General features: G+C 36.6%; 1 protein-coding gene across 1 annotated transcript; it reads left to right on the forward strand.

The window, feature by feature from the left end:
- The first annotated feature begins 2,608 nt into the window (after window positions 1-2,608).
- LOC126713827 (small ribosomal subunit protein S13, mitochondrial-like) lies at window positions 2,609-7,509 on the forward strand. The gene is made up of 4 exons (XM_050413704.1): window positions 2,609-2,808; window positions 3,142-3,318; window positions 6,624-6,854; window positions 7,120-7,509. Exons 2-4 carry the CDS (start codon window positions 3,145-3,147, stop codon window positions 7,279-7,281), a joined length of 567 nt encoding a protein of 188 aa, XP_050269661.1. The 5' UTR covers window positions 2,609-2,808; window positions 3,142-3,144; the 3' UTR covers window positions 7,282-7,509.
- Window positions 7,510-10,028: the final 2,519 nt, after the last annotated feature.

A 10,028-nucleotide genomic window follows, 5' to 3' on the forward strand; every position in this document is an offset into this window, starting at 1 on the left:
TCCCATTTGGGGGAAAGAGACAAGTTATGAGAAGTCAACATTGAAACCTTAGAACTTTGAAGTGTCCTTTTAAGGTCTTAGGGAAAGAATTAGAAGCCTTAACCTTGGAGAATAATTTGGACTTACTCAGAAAGGATCTCCCGTTAGAGGAAAGTCAGCAAGTAGGCTTTTGGCTGCTAGTCTCCAGGAGAGTGAAGAGAAGAAAGAGGAAAGGACCAACCACCAATGTTTTAGACATAACATTGGTTCTAGTACCCAGAACACAAGGGGAATGGATTGTTAACATGGAAGAACCCTAAAAGGGGGACTATAAAAAGGGGCAAAGCCCAAGCCAAGGGGAGCATTCAGCAAGAAACATTCAAGATATAAGGAAAGAATACCAGAAAGAGAGCTGAGGGTCTAAAATAGCGTAAAGAGTAAAGGCATTGTAAGGGATCCTAGAGTGAAGGTTAGAGGATACACTTGGATTCAAAGTTCATAAGTCTTGGAAGCCTAAAGAGAGTTATCTAAGTCTGTGATTGTTGAACTTTATTGAGCCTTGTGACATAACCCAAAAAAACAATGCCCTATGTACTCAAATACTTAATATAATAAAACATAATCTCACTTTATTTATGGATCTCTGATGTTCTATTTGCACTTCTTTCATTTTATTTGTCGTTCCTTGGATATTCACTCAACCAATATGTGTGTGTGTGTGTGTGTGTGTGTTTGTGATGTGAGATTCATGTCTTGTGCATAGATTGGCTCGTAAAATGGCCCAATAAGGTCACAGTGAGTCTAGTGTAGTTAAACTAATAATCAAACACCCATCTTTGGAGGCCCATGATCCTTTCTCAACATTAGGTCTAGGTACCATCCAAAACAAGAACCCACAAAACCTAATCTCATAAATCCACACATTAAATCTCACTAGCGACCTAATCCCACCAGGGCCACCACTAACACCACTGCTCTCCACAACCAAACCACACTCTCAAATCTACCACCTATCAAAAAACCCAAACCCATGAATCCAAATGTAATTCCCCCGCAGCAACCCAAAATGTTACCAGCAACTCAAACCCACCCCAATTCTACCAGCAACACCATCACTCTCCACAACCAAACTACGCCCACGAACCCCACCACCCCAACAAAAAACCCAAACCCATAAATCCAAACATAACAAACCCATCTAGATCAAACTAAGTCTCTCTCAATCTCAGCCAATCAAAGCTCTCTTTGCCCCACTTTCTCAACTAGCCAAACCTTTGTTGGAAACAACCCAATCTTCTTCCTCTTTTGCTATGCTTGATTTTCTCAACGTGGGTATTTGCGAAATCTCTTATGTGTTCTTGGTCTCTAACCCGAGGTTTGCTAAGCTAGAGTGTCAATCAAAGGAATTGTTGGGGACGCCAGTGGGGATTTCACAATGGGCTTGGGGTTTCAGGTTTGGCCGTTTGGGTTTGATTAACACTTAAGGGATTTCTACAGGTAGTGCCAACTGAGAGATGAGGGTATTTTCATCCTTTTAAAAGATGGTTTCCACATATTGTTTTTAAGTACAATGGTTTAGTCCAAGCCATTTACCACATCAACACTTCATTAGGTCACGTAGGATATAAACAAACAGATATAAATAGAAGGATGAAAAATAGAGCGTTTTATGAAGTTTAGGAATGAAATATATATATGATGTTGCTAATTTTTTTTTTTTTGGATAAAACAAAGGATTTATTTATTAACTAAGGTGCACAATTACAAGTATTGTTTATTGGACACTGGCAAGGAGTACCTAGTTGCAAAATATCACACACATATTTTACATAAACAAAATTTGGACATTCATTATATTCTCTAACACTGTATTGGTGCTTCCGTCCCCTCTCTGCTAGTTCATTTGCCACACCATTTGCTTCACGAAAGATATGACGTGGAAGGACATTCCATTCATGGCCGAACAACATCCTGCAATCCAAAATCAAAATAGAAAGTTTCGATGCCAGAACACCATATATTGTTAGCCCCATATATTGTTAGCCAATTAAGGAGAATTTGAGAATCAATTTCTTTATACCCTAATTCCCAGGCCATTTTTAAACCATATCTAATGTTGCTAAATCTTCAATAATTTCAAATAACAAAAGATAGTAAGTAAAACAATAGAACAAAGTTTCTCTTCAAACCAGTTTGGAGAGAAACCCTACAAACTCATCATATATATTTATATTGAGTGTGAATTTTGAAAATCTAACCGTTAGATTGCATGTTCTTATTACATCCATAATGCTTACAAAATTTTAAGAAAATAAAAAATTAATTGTTATGTCATCAAATAAATGTTATAATTTCAAGTTTTTGTAATCTAAAGTTGAATATAAAAAATAAGTTAATTGATCAAATAATAAATAATATCCGATTTGAACGAAATTTAATATGTGTGTTAAGAATATAAGGAACATGAAATTCAACGTTTAAATTTTCAAAATTCATACAAAAAAAAAAATATAAGAGAAATTTGAAAAGTTTTTCTTCAAATTATATCATAAAAAAAAAAAAAAAAAAAAAAAAAAAAAAAAAAAAAAAAAAAAAAGTGAGTCACGGAATTATTTAGTTGGAACTCAAAGCCACCATTTTGGAGAAGCACGCGGAAAATTTTAAGGTTTAAACTACCCTCAGAAATTTGGCTTTAATGAAAAAAATACCAGTCCCTTCACATAGTATGATATATCCCTGTTTCTTTTTCTGTTTCTGTTTCATTCTCCTCATCGTCTCCTCTGTCACTCTGACGGCCACCGCTCTCGTCGTTTCTCCGCCGTATCTTAGGTAACCATCACTCCACTCCTTTTGGGTCATTGATCTGAGACTTAATAATTAATAGACAAAGCATATATTTTATAGACTTTACATAATAATAATAAAAGTATGTAGCAGGTTGTACCCAGAACCTGAACCTTAAAATTAAGGATTCTTTCATTTCTAGCAAAATTTATTAAGGTTCATAATATATAGCATAATTTGGGAAATTTGAATGATTCGAAGGTTTGGGTGTTTTATTTTATTTGGAGAATTTGGGGAGGATGAAAAACCCATTAGCTTTTGCCTTGAGTTTTGTTAGATTGAGCTTGTGGCTTGAATTTTGAATATTTTTGGTGCTAGGTAATGGCTTTCTCCTCCGCAACAAAGCACTCTGCTTCTCTCGGTACATTCCTCTACAAGAGTATTCGGAATAGTGGTTGTGCCTCCCAATCCCAAAGATCATGTGGCCTTGCGAATGCTATCTCTTCTGTAGGAACTGTTTCTGATATTGGCCTTCGACTCCTTCCAAATTTATCGGTTAGTTTCACAATCCCTTCTTAATTCTGTTTTAGGATCACATCACAAATTGCCTCATTGATCACTGCTGTTATTGCTGGCATGACGCACCTCATTTTATTGGGCATTGGGGTTTGTTCAGATCTTGTAAACTAGAAATTCACGTGCTTTGTTTGCTTGCAGAGAAATTTTACAAAAATATGTAGTAATCTCACAATTGTCTATCCAACCTTCACACGCCCATTGGATTCTTCTTGGCTATAAACAAATCCTTTTCTTTTTTTTCTTTTTTTTGTTAGGGTTGCTCAGTTTTCCTTTTTTCTTTTTTTCTTACTTTCCTTGTGTTCCATGTAAATTATGTGTTTGGATTGAGGTTTTTTCATATGGGTTTTTGATTGTTTGGGGTACTGTTGCTCTCTTTGAGATGGGTATTCTGAATTGGTTGACTTATCTTGTTGGAAAAAATTAAGCCATGTTTATTGAGGGATTTGATTTTAGTAGTCTTTGGCTAATATGTATGTTAGTATTTGTAAAGGTTTTATTATTGTTTATCCTAATTTTGAATTAGGAGAAAATAAGTCAATGACAAGCTTGATGATGAACTAATTATTTAGCGTGATCTTCTGAAACTAGGTAAATGCATTTGTAGATATTGGTCATCAACATTAAAAACATGGTTGATAGCACAAGGATACTAAAACAATTGTTGTATGGAATATAGACTTTCCAATTCACCTCAAAAGAAGTGCTTTCTTTTTTATTGGTAAGTTACACATGCACCCAATGGGTCTTAAATCCATGACCTTGCCCTCCCCTTAGAACTTATAAGAGGAGGAGGTGATAGTTGGGGTAGAGCTCATTGGCAACCTTTGAAGTAGTTGACACAAGGCAATGTGGTTTAGATAAGGAGTTTGGAGAATAAAGGATCCTGTACCATGCCAAAAAGTTTTTTTTTTTTTTTTTGGAGGGATCAGGACAATGAAGCTTCTCCAAGAATGGGATGTATGAGTCTATAAAGTCACTGAGGGATTCAGGATTTGATAGGTCTTTGGAGTTTTTTGAAGGTTAGGCATTGTTAGGTTAATAGAAGGGCTTTAAAATGGAGGCCATGTGAATGGCCAATGTGGTAAAGAAAGCTCTGAGTTTGGAGGAGAGGAATGTGGTGGAGGCAATATAGATGACAATAGGATTTGGGAGATGCCCAAAGCTCACGCATTCAGTATGAAAATCTTACAGTGGGTGTGGATTGTAGATGGTTGGTTAGAAGTTAGAAGATAAAGGGGGGGGGGGGGGGTGGGGGAGGGCATTTTTTCTCCTCTTCTTAGGCACTTTAACCACAAGCACAATTTGATTTTCTTAAGGTATAGCATTGTGTCTCAACCTTTAATTATCATATGTAAATCTTTTAATAATTACTTAAGATAGAATCCAAAATTCTTTTCATCTGTTATTGTTTCAATCTAGAATTCAACTCATTGATCAATTGAACTAAATTCTATTAATTGCATTAAATTGAATTTAGAAGACCATTTTAGGATTTGGGAGACCCCTAAAACTCACGCAGATGCAGTCTCTCTATGCATTCAGTATGCAAGTCTTATAGTGGGTTGGAGATTATTAGTGAAAAGTGGTCGCCTGTAGAAAGAAGATAGGGGGTGGGGGGGGGGGGGGGGTGTACTTTTCTTCTTCTTCTTTGGCACGTTAACAACAAGCACAATTGTTTTTCTTAAGGTAACCATTTTGTCTCAATTGAATCCTCCAATTCCCTCCCAATTTTAGCCAGATGTGCATTTATTTTGATTTTTAAATGCCACGTGTCTTACATCTAAATAAGAATTGGAGGGGATCTTATACCAAAAGGATGACAAAGAAATTAAAGTCTAGCAAATGGTGAAAGGTTATTGAAGGCTAAGTTGATTAAAAGCTAGTGAAAGGAATGCAACTCTTCAAGCGACTCTCTCTTGGAAAGCTTCTTGAATCTGTTATTCATTAAAAACTGAGTAATCTGTACATCTCTTGCCTTATTTATACTTGCTAGCTCGACTATTAACTGCCATGGACTCTAACATCACATGGCCTGCTTGCTAAATAACTAACCACTAACCATTTCTGTTACAAGATATCATTTGTTCTAACAGATTGTAACCAACTAAACAACAGCTATACCTGTAACTAACTTCTCTTAACCATGTGACAGTACAATTACACATATTAGGCTGCTAAGTACAAATACTACATAGACAAATATCAGCTACTGACTTGAGTTGTACTGCTGCCCTGCTGCATGCTTGTTGCTGTAATAGCTTGTACTGTTGCATCATGCTTCTGCTGCTGGTTCAAGGCACACACTTGGCTGCTGCATCAGATTATGATATGTAAATCTTTTAATAATTATTTAAGATAGAGTTCAAAAATTTTTTATCCAATATTATTCCAGATGCTAGAATTCAACTCATAAATCAATTGAACTAAATTCTATTAAGTTTAGTGAGGGAAAGGGGGGGGGGGGGGTGGGGGGGGTATTGTTCCTTTCTTTGGAAGGAGGTGTGGAAGGTGAAAACTCCTCGTGTCAGATTTTTCATATGGTCCACTGCGAAAGGAAAGATTTTAACCACCGACAACCTAAGGAGAAGGGGTTTTACTTTTATCACTCCTGGTGTATTATGTGCAAAGCAGCTGGGGAGGACATTGATTATTTATTTTTTATTTTTTGCGTTGTACTGTTGCTGGTGAGCTATGGGCTTTTATGTTAACTCTAATGGGTCTTCATTGGATGATGCTTAGAAGGCTTATCAACTTGATTATTATTTGGTGGGGGCACTGTGGTGAGAGGGTGATTTCTAGTAGTTGGGGGGCTATTCCTACATGTTTACTGTGGACTATATGGCAAGAAAGGAATCTGCGTCAATTTGAAGGGAAAGAACATTCAATTATTTGACTCAAATTTCAGCTGTTATGTCTTTTGTTTGAGTGGCAGAAAGCTTCTGACAATCGGTCAGAGAGGAATTTCCTGGATTTTCTGGGGGCAGATTATCAATGGCTTGATTCCTGTCTATCTTTGTTTCTTTTTTCCTTTTCTTTTTTGAGTGTCCTTAGTATACTACCTGTGTACTTAGGCCTCGGCCTTTTTCTTTTCATTATTAATAAAGCTTTTTACTGACATAAAATAAATAAAAAATTTATTAATAGGATTAAATTAAATTTGATTTGTGGTTTTTGATTGCAAATTGACTAATAGATTCATTATATGTGATTTGTATCCATTGTACTTCCATTCAAGCGGAAGATGCGATTTTTAGTGTTATTTTGGCATCTTCTGTGTGCAGTTTCATGGTGTACGAGTCCAATGCATTAATATTGGAGGAGGAAAAGGGGAGATTCCAGACAACAAGCACCTGCAGATTGCTCTTCAGCACATTCATGGAATTGGCCGCTCCAGAGCTCGCCAAATTCTCAGCAAGCTCAGCATTGAGAACAAACTCACCAGGGAGTTAACAGGGAGAGAACTCTATGCTCTCCGTGAGGAACTCAATAACTACATGTGCGCACATGAATTGGTAAATTTCTCTCACTCTCTCCCCTCGCTTCTTTCTCTCTCCCTCAAGAAGATTGCAAGTGTTTGGCAAATGTGGATATAGTCATAGTTCTGATAAAATTAAGAAAAGACTTATGTGCAGTTTTAGATTTACTGTAAACAAGTTTCTGTGTATGACAAACCAAGGATTTGGTTTACTCCTGCTCTAATTTTTAATGCAAGGATATCAAACAATAGAAGTTTAAACTTTTTTATGTTATTCACAAAATTTGATTTTGGGTTTTCAGAACAACCAAGTTACAAAGGATATAGCAAGATTGATGGAGATTCAGTGCTATAGAGGGATAAGGCATAGTCAGGGGTTGCCTTGTAGAGGACAGCGTACGCACACCAATGCCCGGACCTGGAAGGGTAAGGCAATTCCCGTTGCAGGAAAGAAGAAAGCTTAACATGAGGGTTTCATCCCAGTTTCTTGGGTTTTGACATATGAATTAGCTTTGGAGTTCAAATTTAGTTTTAGTTTTAGTATTTAAAAAAAAAAAAGACCTCCATTAATATTTTCAAGGTCTTTTATTTGTTGCCTTAAAAATTTAAGTTCCTTGGGACATATGATTTGCTATTTTTTATGTCGCTGATGAGTGGTAATTTATCTAGTGCTTTTTTCGTTGCTTCGGAAATGGTTTAGCATTGGTTAGCGTGGAAAGTTGGTATTTTTCTTGTGCCGAATCATTTTATTTTAGGTTCTATTTTTACAGTTTGAAATTAAAAAAATATAAAAAAAATATTTAAAAAAAAAACTGAAATATTTTTTTTGCACCTAAATTTTAAAAAGTTCATTTTTCATTCCTAAGTTATTGAAAATATTACAAATATCAATTTTCAATTAAAAAAAAAAAAAAAAAGCCTATGGTCACCATCCTTACTCATGTAGCTAACAGAATTGAAAAGTTGCAAAGGTACTTTCCATGGGGGTGATAACAAGACTCATTTGGGACAAAGTATGCACGCCTATGGCTAACAGTGATTTAGGTATAAGAAAAATAACTACATTCAATAAAGCTTTACTAGGAAAATGGCTATGGTGGTTTGAGAATGAGGAGACTTGGCTTTGGAGGAGGGTGGTAGTAAGGAAGTTTGGGGAAGAGTGGGGGGATGGACTTCTAAGTTGGGTAGGGATGTTCATGGGTGTGGCTTATGGAGAAGTATCCGTATGGGTTGGGAGGATTTTAGCAAAAATACTCAATTTGTTATTGGGGGTGGGGAATGGAATGAAATTTTGGCAAGATGGGTGGTTTGGGGATCAACCTCTTCAATTGGCTTTCTCAGGGCTGTACGATATTGCCACTAATAAAGAGGCATTCATTGAGTCTTCTTTGACAAGGTTAGGAGCAGGGGAAATGAGGAGTTGGGATGTTCGTTTTACTCAAGATCTAAATAATTGGGAGTTGGATATAGGGGCACACTTACTTCGTATCTTGGAATCAAATACTCCTTCAACGGATAATGGGGATTGGATGAGATGGAAGTTGAAAACTAATGGGGATTTTGACATCCCTTTTTTTTTTTTATTATAATAAGTTGCAAGGTTCTTTTTCCTTTGTCTTTCCTTAAAAAGATATTTGGACGTTAAGTCCCCTTGGCATTGTTTCCTTCTTTGTTTGGATTGTAGCTTATAATAAGATTCTTATGAGTGATAAGTTGAGACTTAGGGTTTTGATTTTGTTGATTGATGCATTATATGTCGTTGTTGTGGGGAGACTGTGGACCACTTATTGCTTCATTGTGAGAAGCCTCATTGGTTGTGGAGTTGTGTTTTAAATCTTTTAGGATTTCACGGGTTTTACCAAGAACGACTCCAGGAATGCTTTTTGGTTGATGGAATTGGTTGGAGAAGCATTGGTCTAACATTTGGAATTTAGTTCTGTTGTGCTTGTTGTGGTGTCTTTGGAAGGAGCGCAATCAGCAGACTTGTGAGGACTTGGATAGCTTCAGCGACCATTTGCTTGCTTCTTTTAGTGGATCTCTATTCGACTTTTCTCAAGCTTAGAGACTCACATCTAGTGATTCTCTCCCTTTATTCTTTGTTCTCTCCTCTTTTGTAATTAATTATCTTCTTCTTTTTTCCTTTGTTTGTTTGTTTTTTTTTTCTTCTCTGTAAATTTTGGTTTGCTTTGTGCTTTTCATGCATAAAGTAACCTTTTGAATATACATCTTTCTTACTTATCAATATATATATATATATATATATATATATATATATATATGTTAATGCCCATTTTTTGACAAAGGGCCCAACAATAAAAGAAGTCCAACAATAGATAAGGTAAGAAGGAAAAAACAGTGAAGAAATAAGGAAATAAGCCCAGTGGACTAAAATAGCAGGATTGATGGCCAGTAAGCCCACAAGAATAAAAAGAGGTAAAAAATAAGTAAATGGGTCGGGAAAACCTAAGGAATGAAATGATAAGCCTATGGGAATAATAAGAGGTAAAGAGGAAGTAAATGGGCTGGGGAAGCCTGGGAAATGAATTAGTAAACTCAACGGTTTGGCTTAAAGGCCAATAAGCCCAAAAAGTAATAAGAGGTAAAGATGTAGTAATTGGGCCAAAGAATCCCAAAGAATTTAGCAAAAATCCCATAGGAGTAAAAAAGGTAAAGAGGGAACAAATGAGCTGAGGAAGCCCAAGGAATAAAGTAATAAAAATGGGCTGGCACGGCAGGAATGTTGGCCAACAAGCCAAAAAAGGTAAAGATGTGGAAAGTGGGCCAATGAAACCCTGAGCAAAAGATTAATGAAGAAATGAGCTGGCACGGCAGGAACATCAACCCGCAAGCCCATAGTGTAATAAGAAATAAAAAGAGAGGTAAAGCTATAGCAAACACGATGAAGTGATAAGGCAAGATCAGTGGCCAAAAGGCCCACGATCATAGAGAAGAAAAAACACGGGCTTAGCAAGAAGATGAAGGGTTATGCCTAAGTGATACCCAGTCGAAGAAGGGATTAAAGGAAGAAAATATGAGCCTAAAAGCCCACACATCCTCACGCCACAAAAGATAAAACATCAACTAGCACGTACATCAGAATTAAACAAATGCAAAGGCAGCAGAAATGATGTGAAGGCTAGAAAGAAACAAATTCAGACGGAGTGGAGCATGCACAAAGGGCCAGAGCACCACCTACTTGTACCCAGCCAAT

Source organism: Quercus robur, chromosome 2, assembly GCF_932294415.1.
Source record: "Quercus robur chromosome 2, dhQueRobu3.1, whole genome shotgun sequence".
Classification (NCBI taxonomy): domain Eukaryota; kingdom Viridiplantae; phylum Streptophyta; class Magnoliopsida; order Fagales; family Fagaceae; genus Quercus; species Quercus robur.

Excerpts from the sequence above, each read along its gene's own strand:
- LOC126713827 (XM_050413704.1), top strand. The coding sequence starts at position 3,145 with ATGGCTTTCTCCTCCGCAACAAAGCACTCTGCTTCTCTCGGTACATTC. Across the intron at positions 3,319-6,623 it reads GACTCCTTCCAAATTTATCG|TTTCATGGTGTACGAGTCCA; the intron begins GTTAGTTTCACA and ends TTCTGTGTGCAG. Across the intron at positions 6,855-7,119 it reads ACATGTGCGCACATGAATTG|AACAACCAAGTTACAAAGGA; the intron begins GTAAATTTCTCT and ends TTGGGTTTTCAG.